This window comes from Ursus maritimus, unplaced genomic scaffold (assembly GCF_017311325.1).
Source record: "Ursus maritimus isolate PB19 unplaced genomic scaffold, ASM1731132v1 scaffold_10, whole genome shotgun sequence".
NCBI lineage: Eukaryota > Metazoa > Chordata > Mammalia > Carnivora > Ursidae > Ursus > Ursus maritimus.
Window position 1 is genome coordinate 35,565,767 of NW_024423344.1, and position 17,968 is coordinate 35,583,734.

Below are 17,968 nucleotides of genomic sequence, written 5' to 3' on the forward strand. Positions count from 1 at the left end.
AGGTTTGCAGCTTCTCTGAGTTTCCATTTATTCATCTACAAAACAAAATAATCTCTAGGGTCCAAGATAGCTCTATTCTCTAGACCTTTTGCCATTATTTACTATGTCACAATGACTCCAAATCATAAACCCAAAGTTAGGAAGTACTTAATTACCCACAATGAATATCTGTGACATACTACAGTTCATCTTTTCTTCTGTTAGAGTAGGGAAAGGCCAAATGGTAACAAAAGCATACTGTTGAAAAGACTGGAAAGACCTATTTAAACATTTTACCTTGAGCAATAAACATCTACCCATCTATTCAGATTCATTACCCACATCCACTTCTTTTTCTGATTCACTTTATAGTTTTTTTTAGGCTACCCTAGAAATTTGACACAAATGTCTGTACTTAGTCACACATTAACACTTCCAGAACTCAACTCATCCGTATCCAAAACCACCCTTGAATGAAAATCTGTCAAGTATTTTGCTATTTATAAATCTGGCAAACTTTGATGACAATCTCACTCTGAATAAATGACAATGGTAATTGATAAATTTGTTTATGACTATGGAAGGTGAGGAGAACCCCATAATATATAATAGTGAGAGAAAGGAAACCAACGTAAATAAAACTTGGTCAGCATGAATTGGCACCTCGAAGAGGAGAACTCCATGTGGGGGGTGTGCAGGCACTGGTTAGGGAATTTTGAAAGCAGTCAATCTCAGATAAACATCAGAAACTCAGTTAACTTACCTTTTTTAGTGATTCTAGTGCATCCTTCCACAGTAAGAGCACATGAAACTCATCTGTATTAATGATTTTGCCAAAATGCTGGTCACAGTATTTCAAACTGTACTGGCAAATACGGTAGAGTAAAATACTTTAACAGATTAAATATTTCAAATTGCATCTCGATGTAAAGCAAATCCACTATATAAAATATTACTTTGAGAGCAAACTGTTTTTGAAAGGACACATTGGGCAACACTGATCAAAAATGTTTGAGATAATTTCAAATAATAATAACTTTAAAAATTCATCTGAGACCTGAAAGAAGAACCCTAGATACTACCTCAATCCAATCACATAAGCATGGAATATATGAATATATAATCTCAGGGCAATAGGTACCATCTGCTCATTTCTACCCCTACAGTTATATCTAAACTTGAGAACCTTCACAGCAGCCTACTAAAATAATAGATCAACAAGATAAAAGTAGATAAGAAGAATGTGCAATTTATGAATACGGTTTATTACCATGGTTACAAACTTTCAGAACAGGCCTCTGAGACATGGGACTGAGACTTTGCCGAATATCTGTTAAAAGAGAGAGAGACAGAGAGAATTAGCACAGAGGTCTGTGCATCTCAAGAAGTGTTAACAGTATTAGACTGTTTTCAAAGGTTAAATATGTCTGGACCCAAAGCAATGCTTCAATACCCTGAAATACTTGAAGCAGTGATGTTATGACTTTTACTTCCCATTTAATTATGCTACAGTAAACTCCACTGGGATAAGGTGCATATGGTTCTTCAGATGAGACTTGTCACACTAATCAAGATTTTCTAGGTTCAGTGCTTTGGTTTGTTAATGTGCTACTGACATCGGCCAACTGGAATGCTTCTCTCTCTGACATTTGTCATTGCAAGGGAAGGATTAAGCAAACTCATGAAACTTCTGAAGAGTTGTTGCCCAGAGCACTACATTCTTGACACACGACTTTAAAAGAATTAAAAGGAAAAAGAGAAAACGGTTGTTCTTTGTGATAGTTCCCTAGAAAGTAACATGAAACAAGTATAATGTTCACCTTTTGGCTTTGGTGTCCTTTTTCTTCGGTCGCGGAAGGCAGCCCCCGACTGCAAAGCCTCCAGCAGACTATCCATCACTCCTGTCTCATCACCCTCTGTGAAAAGAGATGCAGGGAATCCCATCAGCCCTCAGGGTTACCATAGCAATGTCAAAGCATACATAGAAACTGGTGATGGTGATGGTAGGGAGAAGAAAGATCGGATGCCAGGACTAAACCAGCAATTTCAAAATAAGATAGGACTGTAACTCTCTCATAAATCAAATATCTTTTAATGAAATCGGTTTCATTAGTGCGTGTGTTACTGTCCACTAAAGAGGACTGGGTTCCATTGATTCACTTCAGAGGGCTGCTTTTATAGTCTGGAGGACCAATAACTTTAAATAGAATGCGGTTCTAGTCATATCTGTGTCTCAGGTTATCATAAATCACATTTCCCTTGTAGAAATGGGCTATTTTCAAAGCATCAGCTTCTATTCTAAAGTTGACCAGGTGTGGGAGAATGTTTTTGTTGTTGTTATCGAGACTCTGCTGCCTAAACTTTTTGCACAAAATTGTATTTCTAGGTTAACTATTGTGAACATGCTCCCAATAACTGATATTTCATATCAGAAGATAATCGTCCCCTGACTTTAGGTGACACAGAACAATCACTACAAACTTTCATAGAACGTAGGAAAAGTTTGTCCTCTGTGATGAAAAATAAACCAAAAGAGGCTCTCAAACACCTAACGTGTTTTTCATCCCATTATGATTGGTTTAAATTGATATTCTGTATATATTTAATGAAGGATGCGGTTATAGAGTCAATCCTCTCTCCAGAGAACAGATTATCTTGCAATGTTCATAGTTATTTATAGTTGTCAGTGCTAAATATTATTCAAAGGGAGTCGGTGGGGGGCAGGGGGGAGAAGCTTCAAAGAAACTACTGACTCAAACCCAAATTCAAGGAAATGCACTATTTTGTCACTCAGAAAGAGGTTATTTGTGGGATTCTCTATGAAATTGTATGGCTGGTATAGTTACATCTAAAGTAATAGAAAACTATTTTCCTCTAGATTTTTTATTTCTTTTTATTGAGACTCAATGCCTTGATTGGAAACAGATGACAAATGAATGCAGTAGAGTACAGACAGCAAATTCACTTACAGTTTATAAACAGATATATAAATATAAATATGTATTGGCCTCTTTCCATCTGGTTCTATCTCATATTTTTAGAAAAAGTACTAAACTTTGTAGATGTAATTAAAAAAAAAAGGTGGGTGACAGGTAGAATATCTGAAGGTTAATTTACAGATAAATTTAATTCTAAAGTGGCTTGATGGCTATTTTAATTAAAATACACTAAAAATTTCAGACACCTTAATTAGAAACTAGATATCTTTGAAAATTTACACTCAAATTAAAAAAATAAAAAAGAACTGCAAGTAATGCCAGATATTCAAGGTTGTGGATGTATTTCCTTAGTAAAAGGCAAAATTTAAAATATCTAAAACTTTAAGAAAGCAAGCACGAGATTAATGGCATACACTTTAAGGAGGAAAAAAAAAAACACACCAAAAAAAACCCAAAACAAAACCAAAACCAAAGAACTACAAAGATAATTTGGACTTGACATAGTGATTCTGAAACCATTATGTGTGCATTATAAGACTGAGCAGATGGGTAAACTCGCTGTGGGAAAGAAAGGAAATACAAATATTGAATAGGAAGAGAAAAAGAACCATAAAGTGTTGGATTGCATTTACAAGTATCATATAGGCTCAAGGGTTAAAAAAAAAAAAAAACCACTTTTCTTAGCTTTCCAAAATAACCCAGAAGTAATGACTCTGTGGCAGAAATGAGCACACGTGGGCTCCAGATCTTGGTTTCTAAACACCATTACTAATGCGAACCAGAATACTTAAATACCTGATTTGGGGGCTGAGACCAAGAACGTGTGAAAAAAGTCAGGAACGTACTGGTGTATCAGATGATTAGAAAGTGCTCACAGACAGGGAGGGATGTGTCAAAAGGGCAGAGTGGAGCCAGGCTGAAGGACAGTCTTGGCCAAATTTAGGATGATTTGAGCACTAAATGAGTAACAATAGGGATGGATTATTACACATTGGGGAGAAAAACAATTATGCATCCATACTGATACTAAAAAATTAAAAATATATATGGCATAAGGGAAAGCTCTTCTTTACAGAAGAATGTCAACCAATAGGTGTCAAAGATATGGGGGAATATAAAATATACTATATTACAATTCACATAGTAAGAATTGATTGAGGCAGAAATCATCAATGGGTGCAGAAACTATTGGGTATAAGGCTGTCAGGGAACAGGATTTGGAGAAATCTGGCAGATGTCACCTTACCTAAATAATCAAATCTGACATCAAATGTGACAGTAAAGTATACACTGACAACAACTGCCTTCTGAAAGGGTGCACTGAGACAGACTCAACCTGTGTAGTACTTTGCACAAAAATATTTATCCTGAATCTAAATGTGAGGAAATGATAATAGAAATCCAAAGTGAGGAACATTCTGGAAAGTGACTGGCTTGGATTCTTAAAGACTATCTATTATTATTATTATTATTATTATTATTAAGATTTTATTTATTTATTTGACAGAGAGAGAGACAGCCAGCAAGAGAGGGAACACAAGCAGGGGGAATAGGAGAGGAAGAAGCAGGCTTCCCAGCGGAGCAGGAAGCCCAACATGGGGCTCAATCCCAGGACTCTGGGTCACGCCCTAAGCCAAAGGCAGACACTTAGCGACTGAGCCACCCAGGTGCCCCATTAAAGACTATCAATTATGAAAAACAAGGGAGAGAGGGAGAGCAGGTGGGAGGGAAAGAAAGGATTAGGGAGATTAAGGGAGGTTCAAGAGATAGGACAACCAAATGTAATACACAATCTTTGATTACCTCTTGGATGGTATCATATAAATGACATTGTTGGGAAAATTGGGGAAATTTTAAAATGGACTGCATATTACATAATTATATTATGCCTCTGTTAAGTTACCTGAATATGGTAATTATGTTATCATTAGGTAGGTTAATTCCATTGTTCTCAGGAGGTAGATGCTGACACACTCAGGCTCACTCAACGACTTATGCCCTCCTTTTCATGTTCTCCATTTCATGCCCTTGAACATGCTGTATTCTCTACACAGAACATCCTTCCCTTTTCTTTGCTAAGCTAACTCCTCCTCCAAGACAGAAATGAGAATCCTTCCCTGATCTATGTGAGCTGAACCTGGTGGCCCTCTGTGTCTTAATGACATGGGGTAGCCACAGCAATCAATCCTTTACAATATAATTTACTTGACAGTTTCTGCCACTAGACTGAGTTCACTGAGAACAGAGATTATGGCTTTCATTTATCCTTAATACCTAGCTAAATGCCAGTATTACACAGAAACTGTTCATTAATAAATGTTGACTAAATAACAAGTGAGGCATTAATATGGCCAATGGGAAGGAGTAATCATGCAGGAGAATAAAGGTCACAGGTGGGAAGAGGGCCAGGGAAGTGGTGGGAGCACATTCCCACAACCACTATAATTTCTTCCTCTTCCCTTGGCTCACACAACCATTCAGTTGCCAAACCTTGTTCGTGCACACTCCCCAGTAGCTCAAGAATTGATCGACTGTTTCCTTTTCTGACTGAACTTTAAGTTCACCGTCCAGAATTGAATTACTTTTCACCTGAAATATCGCATGAGTTGCCAGGAGTCACACTGTGTCTAGTTAATTCCAAATTCAAATTCATCCCATACAGCACTGGTCAGCTCAAAAGCAGAGCCACGATCTTCAGTCTCCCAATCACAAATTTCCAATATCTCTCACTTCCCACAATATAAAGTCCCAACACTTTCACTTGCCCTGACACTTGATTCCAATTGTGTTTCTAATCTTATCTCTTTCAATTTCACAACCTGTTCTTCAGCTAAAGGCAACTTTCTTCACATACCTTTTCTCTCCCATCCTTCACTCTCCAGCTGGAACCTCTGTGCTCTTGCCCCCCAGAGCTGATGGCTTTTCTTGGCCTTCACTCCCATGTGCATAATGGGAAGAATTTATTATGGAAGTAAGAAGACTCATGTTCTAGTCTAAGTTCTCAGACTACCTACCTATGTGACACCAGACTCATTACATAATCGTTCCTGACAAGTAATAGAAAGAATACCTGTCTAGGATTAATGAGAGGATCAAATGACAAAATACAAATGAGAGTACTTGGTAAACTGCTAAGTGATTAAAAAAAAATGTAGGGAAATAAATTCATAAATGAACTCCATAGCACACTACAGGAAGTTTATGAAATATTTGATTATGTTTCAAGTATTGTTTTAGATACAATATAAATGACTTTTATAGTGTATTTTATTATGTCCTCGATTATCACCATTTCTAAGGGAAACTGATCAGAAGTACCTATCAGAAGTAGGCCCTTTAAATAGTCTCTAAATAATCTAATGTGTAAGATAAACACATATAATGGAGATGTTATTCCAAATGTTAAAAGTGCATTTAGAATATATTCATTCACCATATGTTTACTGAGGGCCTACTACGTGCCAGGACACCACTAGGCACCAAAAATACCTAGGCCCCCAAAATACCTAGGCCCCAAGAATTAATAAGACATGTTTTCTGATCTCAAGAAGCAGATCAGTGTGATAGGTATGGGGGGGATCCATACGAAGTACTGGAGATATAAGGTTTCCTGGTGAATTATGACCTGACAAGCAAGCAGGAGCTAGCCATGGCAAAGACTTAAAGACAGAACAGTGTCCCTGGCAGAAGGAATAGCAGGTACAAAAGCAAAAGATATGAATAAAAACAAAAGTGAGCTAGAGTCAAGTATTGAAATGATTTATATTTACATGATTCTAATACAAACTTAATAACTCATATTTATATCGCTTTTCCTCTACAAAGAGAAATAAAAATTAGCTATTTTTTAATTGCAGACTAGAATTCAATATCTCTAACTACAAGTCTGTTCGTATTCAAAATATTTATAGCCTCTCTCCTGCTATGAACTCTTTCAAATCAATAGACTAACTGTAATAGTTAGAGTTTTGCTATATCTGAATAACACTTCACCTTGTTTAATTAGTAAATGGTATTTACAGAAATCGTACAGTGTCAAGGGACATGGAGGAGGGAGAGCTAAGGAGGCGATATCCCTAAAGCAGAATCAATAGGACATGCAGACAAGCAGAGGGTGGCCTACGGAGGAGCCAGACAAGTCTGAGGTCTCAGGGGCCTAGGACTGAAGGAGTAGAAAAGATGAAAATTTTTAAAATTAATATTCAGTTTGGTGGAGAATAAATGTTGAAGATAATGAGCTTCCTTTTGGACATGTGAGCACAAGGTGCTAGCAGGGACCTCCTGATAACTTCCAAAAGTAAGCTGAAAATTCTGGCCTCAAGTTCAGACAAAAATTTTGGTATTATTTTCAGAAGTCATTTCTATATTAGAAAAGATACTCATTCAGCACTATGGGCCAGACCCTGAGAAAGGTCCTGGAAGTACCAGGGTTGGCTTCATCCTTGCCTCATGTGCTCCTCTGGAAGTGCATATGACTGAATCAGGAGAGGTGCCATCTTGAGAACCAGGAGGAGAAAAAAGATAAGGCAGTGACGTGATAAGGTATATTCTTTCCTTTGTTCTACTTTCCCCAAGCCAAGGCCCAACACAGAAATTACAGATAACTACAGATACAGAGAAGATCCTAAAAGGCTCCAGAACATTAAAAACAAACCAAATAGGTTGCACACAAAGTAGAGAATCGGAATGGAAATGGATTTCTCGAAAGCAACACCGAGCTCCAGAAGACAAGATACGGATTTCAAATTCTGAAGAGAAATGATTTCCGATGAAGAAAGGGTTAAAAGGCCTGTAAGAGGAGGACAGAAAATGAACGTGCAAGTTTATGAGCACTCATTCTTAGAAAGCTACTGGAAGGGGTGCCTTGGCAAAAAAGGTAAGAAGAAAAAGAAACAAATATGGGATCTCAGAGAGGGGAGGGGACAAAATAGCAAAGGGCAAAAATATTTCCCAGGATGACACGTGTGTCTCAGGCCCAGAACAGCCAGCTCAGATCACACGGGAGAAAGATGGAGTGCAGGAGAGAACCACAGCCAAGGACCTAAAAGCAAATCTGCTGTGTTGAGCCATTTGCGCAAGTGACTGCTGATTTCACAGACCTGTCTGAAAGTCTGGATAAAATTGTGACAGGTGTACACAAATACTGAGCAAATTGAAAACGAAAACAAAAACAAAAACTGTTGGTATAAACCTAGAAATGACATTGTTGCTCAATAGGAAACAATCATGGAATAGTAACTGGAGGGGTAAGGAATACTTCCACAGTTGCGATACTATGAACACTTTTTTTTTTTTTTTTTTTTTTACTATTAATTGCAATATAATTGTAATGTGAGGACAGCAGGGGGAGTACAAGGTGGGGAGAAAGCAAAAGGGAACTAAACTTTCACTTACCAGGAACTCAGTAAAACCCAAAATAAATTAACAATAGTCTAAGCATATTATCTAGAAATAGAGAAGAGGTAAATAAATATCAGAAAAAAGATCCTAAGATTTAAGAGTGGCTGTCTCTGGGAAGTAGAAGGAAGTTGAGAGGAGAGAGAGAAAGCATATTTTATCATGCTAGGAGCGTAACATATTTCATTTAGGAATTTGCAGACATTATGTTGATAAAGTAATGACAAAGAAAGACCCCAGAACAGGAAAAGACAACAAGGTAGGTAGAAACGAAGGAAGAAGTTGATTTTTGACCTACTCGTGCTTTCCTCTGATAAGGGGAGCAGGAGAGGTAACAAATGGTACAACACAACATGATGAGTTGTGTGATGGAGATCTCCAGGCCAGGAAGGACAGCTGATATGGGGCACAGGGAGAAGGGACAGCAGTCACTGAAGGCCTCCTGAAGAGGGAAAGATCTGCTCGAGCTCACAGAACAGGCAGGGGTTCCGGAGGGTCATAAAACACTTGGGAGACTCAGATGTGCATGGGAGTGGAGAGCAGAGTGCCTGTGGGGCAGCGCTGAGAGGAGCTGAGGGCACAGGGAGGGGCCAGTGCCCCAAGCATTGAATAAGCCACAGGAATCTGGGATTCATCTTTAAGGGAGCCATCAAATTATTTTATTATATTTTATTTTATTTATTTATTTATTAAAGATTTTACTTATTTATTTGACAGAGAGAGAGACAGCCAGCGAGAGAGGGAACACAGGCAGGGGGAGTGGGAGAGGAAGAAGCAGACTCCCAGCAGAGGAGCCTGACGTGGGGCTTGATCCCAGCACTCCGGGATCACGCCCTGAGCTGAAGGCAGACGCTTAACGACTGAGCCACCCAGGCGCCCCTCAAATTATTTTAATCTAGGACATAACATGGTCAAATTCCCGTTTTAGAAAGAACACTCTGAGGACAGACAAGATGGAGGGCAAGCAAAATAAGGAGAGAGCCTGTCTGAGGATTTAAATCTATGTAAAACATGATTGCAGAGCCCAAGTAAGGAATAGAAGGTGGTGAAAATGTGAAAGAGAATGAACATTAAAATCTTGGTGAGCACGGATGGGAGTATTAAAAAATAAAGTTGAGGTTAATTTCTAGGTGTTCAGTTTGGCTAACTAGGTATGTACTGATATTATTCCCCAAGTACCGAATGACTCTTGTTTGGTGGTGGGAAGGGGCTGAGCCTAGCGAGGAATTCATGTTTGGATGTGTTGAGATGTTCAGGACACATCCAACTGTAGGTGATAAAAGGTGTTCAGAAGGCTGATGGTTTCACAGGTTTAACACAAGAGGGAAGAGAACCGGTTACACTAATAGTGGTTGTACCTGAAGCTATAGAACAGAGCGTAAGCGTAGCAGAAAGGTAGCGAACGCACGTGCTGAATTCAAACGACTTGGACTGAAATACTGGCTTTCCAATTAGCCATCAGTGTGACTCTGGGCAAATTATTTAACCTTACTGACCCTCACTCTCTTTCCCCTCGACTTTAACGCAGAAATAAGAATAGTACCTGCCTCACAAGGTTATTGGAAGATTAAAAGACGTACATGGTACGCAGCGCTCAGCAGACTGGCGCACAGCAAGAGCTTCGCGTCAGTTGATCTCTGTTGTGGTGGCTGTTGATCGCCAGAGTGCGAGCTCTCTTAGGAAGAGTGTGCTGAGCGTAAGCCACTAGACAGGCTCACGTGTGAAGGGGATTTCAGGAAGAAATGAGTGTTTTCAGTCTCTGAGCGTTGCCATCATATTTACTGTGCATGCACGTTGAGAGCTCCTCTTTTTACTCCATTGACCCCTCCATACCTTCTTTAATTCTCACCACATTCTTTAGGGTTCCAGAAGCAGTAAAAGATGGAACGATAACCACCTGGAACTGGGAGTGGGGCTAGAGAAGAAAAGCACAGTTTCTCCAAAGAAGTGTTGAAATTATGCAGCTGCTGCACAAACTTCATAGGCTCACAGTTTAACCCAGATCTTTCTAAAAGAAACAGTGACAGTTGCCCTTACAAAATTACATGAATTATTTTTCTATGCTGCTGGTTATAGACCTTCTGGGAACCAGACTGTATCTGCTTTACTTGGTAACCCAGTTCAGTCTTTAACCTAGAACAAAGCTCAAAATACAACTTAAACCAGACAGCAAAAAGACAGGAATAACTTAAAGTCTTTGAGCTTGTCTTAATCTAGATGTGAAACTGAAAATTTGAGTCAAGGGAGTTAGAAAGCCAATTTTGATTGGGATTTAACTGATAAAATGATAATTAGAACAGTTCTCTTTTATACTGTAGTTAAGTGGCTCAACCATAAGTAGAATTTTATATTTAAAAAACACAATATTTTAAACCTTTTTTTCTCCATTATTCTTCGTTATTTGCACAACTTGAACTCAACGTATTTCCTGTTGTAAGTTAGAAGGAAAAAAAATAGAATCTTTTGCAAAGGAACAAGTTTTTACTGTTTTCTCTCTCCTTTTTTTTATTAAAAAAAACCTCTCTACTTCTGCTTACAATCTTGAGTATCTACTGAGCTGTGACATAGCTCTGTCTGCAATCACAAGCGACTACCTACTTCCTGCTATCCTGAATATGCTCGGGCCTGTGGTGGTCATCTTCTAACTCTGAGCACAGACTATGGGGCCATTCGTAGAGTTGCTCTGGATAAAATATAGGCTATATTTTCAAAGCTTGAGTAAAAACATATTTCACAGGTACATTTGAATGTATAAACCATGGTTATTATACTATTTATTACACTGTATGCAAATTAGAATCTAAATAATTTCATGTCTTATAGTAAATAAGGTTATAGTAAATAGAGCTAAAAATGTATTTGTGAAAGAGAGTATTTTTCTCATCTGAACTCTACAGTCTCAAAAAAAAAATCCATATTGAATGTCATGCATAAAGCATGATTCTATTTTAATTATATAAACAACCAGGCAAAAAAGGTAATATAAATATACTATAACAAATCATATTGCATTGCTATTAATTTTTAATTTCCCAATTCTTACGATTTAGATTCTGATGTAAGAAAATGATTCTGGCATCATAGTCATTTAGATCAACTCATGAAGATATCCAATCTATCTTCTTCTGAAATCTTTTATTAGAGTTCTTTCATTTTTAAAACTAATGTAAACAAATAGCAAAATTACAGGAAAATAAGTTAGTTGTGTGCTCTTTTAATTCTCTTTTCAAATAAAAAGGGCACACCATTTTTGGAATGTCAACATACTTAAGGCACAAGATTTACAAGTGCCCATATAATCAATGAATGAGTTTGTTATTACAAAATGATATAGCGAAAACTTAGCTGGGCTGTATTAAATAGACATGCCACATTAAAAAACAAAATTTCAATAAGAAAGAGTTTCCTAAAGTGTGTACCAAAGAATGGTAGTCCCATGACTAGCAATGTGTGTGTGTGTGTGTGTGTGTGTGTTGTGGGGGAAGGGAGGGTAGTTTTGTGGTAAAATAAGCTTGGAAAATAATGTGTAGTATATACTGCCCTTGAGAATTCATATCAAATACACACAAAAATTTAATTCATGATTATGATAAATGTGGCATTTCAAATCAGTAGAGGATAAGAAAATGTCCAAGAAGCATTATGGCGACAATGTTTTATCTGGGTCCCACTCTGCTGCTTAAACCAACGTAAATTCTAAGTAGATAAAACGTTTCAACATTAAAAAATTTAATTGCAAAAGTACAGCAGACAGTATGTAAAAGTATATTTTTCATTACTTCTGGAATGGGAAGATCTTCTTGTAAAAAATCTAAATACCCAAATGTCATACAGATTTTACTACACTGTCTGCAAACTGAAAGAATAATAAGAACAAAGTTTATACAAACAATAAAAGGAGAAACCAGAAAAAAAATTTAAAACACGGGTATTCCTTATTACTGGTTTTCTTGAAATAAAGAAATTATGACTCAGGAAAAAAAATCAATTAAAAAAAACAAAAAAAAACAGGCAAATGGTATGTTCAGGAAACCCATCATTAAAATAAATAAGCAAAGCTTTTATACAGAGAATATCACACTCAAACTCATTCATAATTAAGGCTATTCCAAACACATCAGTGAGAGATCATCTTTCACTTATTAGCATGGCAATAAAAAGTGAGGATAATTGGTATAGGCTGGAAAACAGGTCACTCCACACATTGTTGGTGGAAATATAGAACTAAACCTCTTTAGAATGCAATTTAGCAGTCTATCACAAATAAAACTGCACATACCACTTGATGAAATAATTTTTTCTAAGAAAATTATCCCACTTATAACTCACATGTGTGCAAGGCAGTATGTACAAGGATGCTCAAAACAACATTGTTTATAATATCAGGAGATTGGAAACAGCCTAAATGCCCATCAGCAAGAGACAGACTAAGTAAACTATGATATTCACAATATTAAAATATATTGAAAGGTGAAAAAATAATGAAGCATATTTATTTATTTTAAAGGTTTTATTTCTTTATTAGAGAGAGAGCGAGCATGCACGCGCATGAGCAAGCGGAGGGCAGAGGGAGAGGGAGAAGCAGGCCCCCCGTGGAGCAGGGAGCCCAACACAGGGCTTGATCCCAGCACCCCGGGGTCATGACCTGAGCTGGAGGCAGACGCTTAACCGACTGAGCCACTCAGACATCCCGAAGCATATTTAAATTGTTCGTATGGACTACCTCCAAAATATACCAAGTGAAAAAAGTCAATTACTACTTTGATCAATAAGGACATTGGATATAGACCTTTCAATGACCACACACAGATATTAGCTATAAAGCGGAAGATATTCTCAGACTCCTTGCTTGGCTATTACTCTACCACATGTTGCTGAAAAAGACATTACTTAATCATTCTTCCAGTGCTAAATGTTTGCTAAAATGTCTCCCATGTAAGTACTCAAGTGCCCAACTCTGATTAGCTTGATCACAGTGACCTATTCTAGCAATTACTAAAGAAAGCAAAATTTAAAAACCAGTGTTGACTTTGGTTTAAAAAAATAATGTTGCCGAAGTTGTCCTTGTGTATCACGTAGGGACGAGGATGCTGAGCAGATGCCTGCAGTTGCAAAAACATAGACTGTCAAGGGAAAGATCATGTATCTATTTAAATATATATGTAGATGCGAAATGATAACGGCATTTAGCAAGATGTGACTCACACACACTGAACACCCATGGCCCTTTAACCACACAGTAACCCAGATAGGAAAAGGTTAATTACATGGCATAACATCACTACTTCCGAGTAGCAGTTTCACCTGTTACCCACAAGAGTGTCACTTTACTCTGAGAAATCAGGCTGACAGTGTTTAAGTTTGGCAATTGCTTACTTCCTGTGGAAAATATGTTAGGATGTATTTTAGACTAGTTTTAATATTTTAATATTTTCTAGACTATTTCAATATTTAATATTTTCTTGATACTTTCTCACTATATGAGTGAGGAATTTTGAAAAATATTTTTCAATGGCTTTGTTTCTCAAAGTTTTGAACAAAGAATGGAATGATTTCATATACAGAAGATGAAAATGTTTGACTCAATACCCTGAATTAAAAAAAAAAAAAAAGGAAGGTAAACTAGGGGACAGTAGTAATTTCACAGGAATTTCCTTCAGGAGAAGCTGGGATAAATGGACTTGAGGCCATGAGGGGCCACTCTCGGCGAGCATACCTGGACGCTGAATGGTGCCCAGAGGGGCCCCAACAGTCAAGTGCTGACAGCAACATATGGTGCACACAGGAAGAGGGGGAGGAAAGGTCGGGAAGAGAGGCCCAGGGAGCTGAGATTCAAGGCTTAAGAACTGCCATAGAATGGTTTTGAAAGGTGTGAAATAATCAAAACTGTACTTCACCATGATTAAAGCTGGCATAGTGTGAAGGTGTCAAGCCTGGGTGACTGGGAAATTGGTGGTATCATTAACCCAAAATGAGAACATGAAAATCAGATTTTATGTGGAACATGATAAGTTAGGTTTTAGATGAACTGATTTTGAGGTGCTGGCAGAATAGTCAAACTGTGTTGTCCAAGAAGTCGTTGGAAATATACAACTATAAAATCTGTAGTTCAAGTCAATCCCACACGTAAGCGCTAAGGAATACGTGGCAGCCACTGAAACCAGCCCCAACCCTTGTTCTCATGGGACTTACAGTCTAAGGGCAATTTCAGCACAAAATCTGTGACTACCTGTGTGATAAAGGTCCCCAAACAGAAAGCAGAGTGCTGTGAGCCTGCTTACTGTAGAGACAGTGGATGAGAGGTATAGCTATGGCTGCCGAGTGATGATTGCAGGGGGTATTCTTTGATACCCGTATTTGCACTTAGATTTCTGAAGACAGGTTTTAATTGCACTTTGAAAGACTCTGTGGATAACACAGTAAACAGTGGAAATTTGTATATTAGCATTCTGAGTGCCAGGAATATTCTTAAATGGCACCTCGCTGCTGCCAACTGTGCCCAAAGTTAGTTTACTAGATTCGAGTTCTAGGTTCATTTCTAATATGAATTTGTGGCTCAAAGTATTATTTTTTTCAGTTTATTTTGAAGGAGAAATACAGATTTATTCTGCACAAATACGGTATTCCCTCCCCATTCCTTCCCCAACCAGATGCACAAGTGTGGCATTAATATTACACACTGAAGAATGTAAAAATCCTCATCAGAGTAACAGCAACATACTTTTCAAAGAAAGGAAGTCTGCAAAGACAATAGGCAACTCTGAATGAGAGGAAAGTGGGGAGGAAAGGAATTGACATATGCTTCCGGAGAAAGTAAATAACACAGAAAAGAAAAGAAAGTGGGAGACAACTGAACTTTCAGTGAACTCATTAACAATTGCAAAGAAACTGGAGGCAAAAATGTGCTAAACTCTTTCAAGTGAACAATGGAAGATTTTCCTCTCAACTACAAAAAAACTGACAAAATGAATACAGAAGCCCCCAAATAAAACCTGATATTAGGTATGTTTGAGCACAATTTTATTTAGAAAAGAGTACATGAGAAAAAAAAATCTAAATATGAATTAAGATATCTGAGGAACCATCACTTTGAGTGAATGCCTGTGTGGAATATTTTACCTAAATTTCCTGATTTATTTCTCACTACAACCCTGCAAAATAACTATTATCACATCGATTTTAAAGCCAGGGAAACTGAAGCTCAGCAAAGTGAAGGAATGTTCCCAAAACCCTACCATGGGTAGGTAATAGAGGGAGGTATGAACCAGTATCTTTCTGATTCTTTCTATTATATGCTTTTCTTAACATAGAGGTGTTGCATGCTGAGAAGTACTCAGATCCTTAGCTTAGCTGAGTTGTACTTGGAGGTGTTTTTTCAGGAAATGCCTTGAGGTACAAACAGACAATGGCTTTCGTAGCTGGTAACTCAATCAACAAGCACAGGTTAGGTTCCCCCCAGTTCACTAGAAACCTGCTCCCTTTCTCTGGAACCTGGCAATAGATGAGATGCAGGTCACAGAAGACTCCCTCCCCACAGAGAAAGGGCAGAGACATCTTCCAAGTCTCCAAGGACCAAGAGTATCTAGAAATACTAGAATCAGTCTAGTCTGCCTGTGGCTTCATGGTCCCTCCCTACAACCCATTCATTGGGTAATGGTTATAGTTGGGTTAAAACCTTGAGGTCAGCTAAACAACTATCACTATCACTGTTGGTCACAACTGGCCAAAATTTAAGTTCTTCCTGGTCTTTACTTCCTCAATATTTATTAGCATAAGCAACTTTTCTATTCCTCAGTGTCTTCAGTGAACATTCCTTTCACCTCTACGTAGAAACTGGACAGATGATCTCCACTGCCCCTTCCTAGATGTCGTTCATCCTCTCGAACATTATGTGTGTGTAGGAGTGTAGGCAGAGGAGAGGGAGGTAGTTTTCTCCCTCATCTTTACTGCTACATCAGAGCATCACTTCTTTTCCTGGGTGTAAAAAGAATGCTTTGAGAAATGTCATTTGGTTATATCACTGCCATCCCTCTGGGTCAATGTCACCTAATTGTGTACTAGTCTCCCCTCAAGATAGACTTGGTCATCTGATTCGATCTTCTTTTTCCAGCCAAGCTCTGCCGTGATCCACCATGAATCCAACCCCTCGTGAACAACTTACCTAACAGCAAATGAGATCTTTGGGACCAATTCTTTTCTTTAATGGTCCATTACTCATTCTCACATCCATAACTGAACTTTGCCTCCACCCACAACTATTTTATTAATAATAACTTAAACTCATATAAACTGTTCTGACTCCTGCCCTTCTTATATTCTCCCTCAATAGTTCCGTCACGTGTCCCTGGAAATCTCCAAAGCCCTGACCCCACGGTCTTCATTCCTTGCGTGTCTGCTAATACTCTATAGTTCGTTGCTTTGACCATGGTTCACCAGCCAGTATCTTACTTCTTCCACTGATGTCCTTTTTCAGACTCCCAGTAAAATATAAATGAACCCCAAATTCCATCTTCTTGAAACTATATACCAGCTGCTGAGTAATCCTGGTGAAAAATATTAACTGCAGGATCAGGGCCAGTACCTGATCACAGTTGCCGACCTCAGCTGAATTCTTGACGCTATCCAGCACACCTCCTATGTTTCACCAGGAGGCTCTCACTCCCACTCCCTGATAGAGGTTGTTTCAATGCTTCCACACTTTCCTCAAGTCTCTCAAGCAACCACTGTCCTTCCTCAGTAGAGGACTTCCTCTTTTCAGATATAAAATAGAAACCCCTTGACAAAAATACCTTTAATTTCCTAACATCAAATCTACCAGTGTTATCTACACCTGGACGAGCCTTTCTTTCTTCCCACCCATCACAATAGCAGAGCATGTTGCTTTCCAACGCAATTTCCTCCACCTGCACTGTTATCTTATCCTCTGCACTGTTCCTGCTGCCCTCAGGACCTTGTTCTATTGAGCAGAGTCCCCAATCTCCCTTCCTTTCTCATTCCCCCCACTACATCCAAACAAATTTAAACACCTGCTTGGCCCTCTCTTGACCCCAAATCTCCTCTAGTTATTACCTTTCTTACATCTCAGTCTTAATTCCCATATTCATTTATCAACCCTTTAACCTTCCCCTTTTAGTTGAAGTCAATGGGACAGCTGTCATTCTCTTTAATATAAGATCTCTTGGTAGCATTTGACAATGTAGACTAACTCTTCTCCTTTGAAATGATCTCTTCCCTGGGCTCTGTGATGTCAGAATTTTTGTTCCCTACAACTTTCATGGTGACTCCTTCTCAAGCTTTTCTTGGCTCTTCTTCCTTGGCCCACATGTACACCATTCCTCACATTCTCCATCAGCAGTTTATTAAATCCCACAACTTCGTATATTAAGAACTCCAAGTTTTTATTAACAGCACAAGCTCTACTCCTGAGCCCCTACTACCGTGACCAACAATCAACATTTGGCAAAGACTAAGGGGTTTTCTGAAACACAGCACTTGCAGTGCTAACAATGGGAAGTCTCAGGCAAACTGGCTTGAGTTACCCTCACCCCTACCCAATCACTGAGACAAGGTAACTTGGGTGTTCTATAGATATCTCAAAGGTAACATCTACAAAATGGAATTCATCCTCATTTTCCCCCAAATTCTACTTCCTC

The 17,968-nt window shown here is 38.4% G+C and overlaps 1 protein-coding gene across 3 annotated transcripts in view; it reads right to left on the reverse strand.

The window, feature by feature from the left end:
• The window catches only part of DIAPH3 (diaphanous related formin 3), a 475,864-nt gene that overhangs the window by 121,176 nt on the left and 336,720 nt on the right, over nt 1–17,968 (reverse strand). For 2 of the 3 annotated variants that reach the window (XM_040623366.1, XM_040623355.1), the window contains 2 exons: nt 1,800–1,895; nt 1,250–1,309 (listed from right to left, as the gene is read on the reverse strand). In XM_040623366.1, the coding sequence (XP_040479300.1) occupies nt 1,250–1,309; nt 1,800–1,895 (156 nt within the window). Of the gene's footprint in view, nt 1–1,223; nt 1,310–1,799; nt 1,896–17,968 lie in introns of those variants that run through there. The other variant, XM_040623377.1, reaches the window with a different exon arrangement.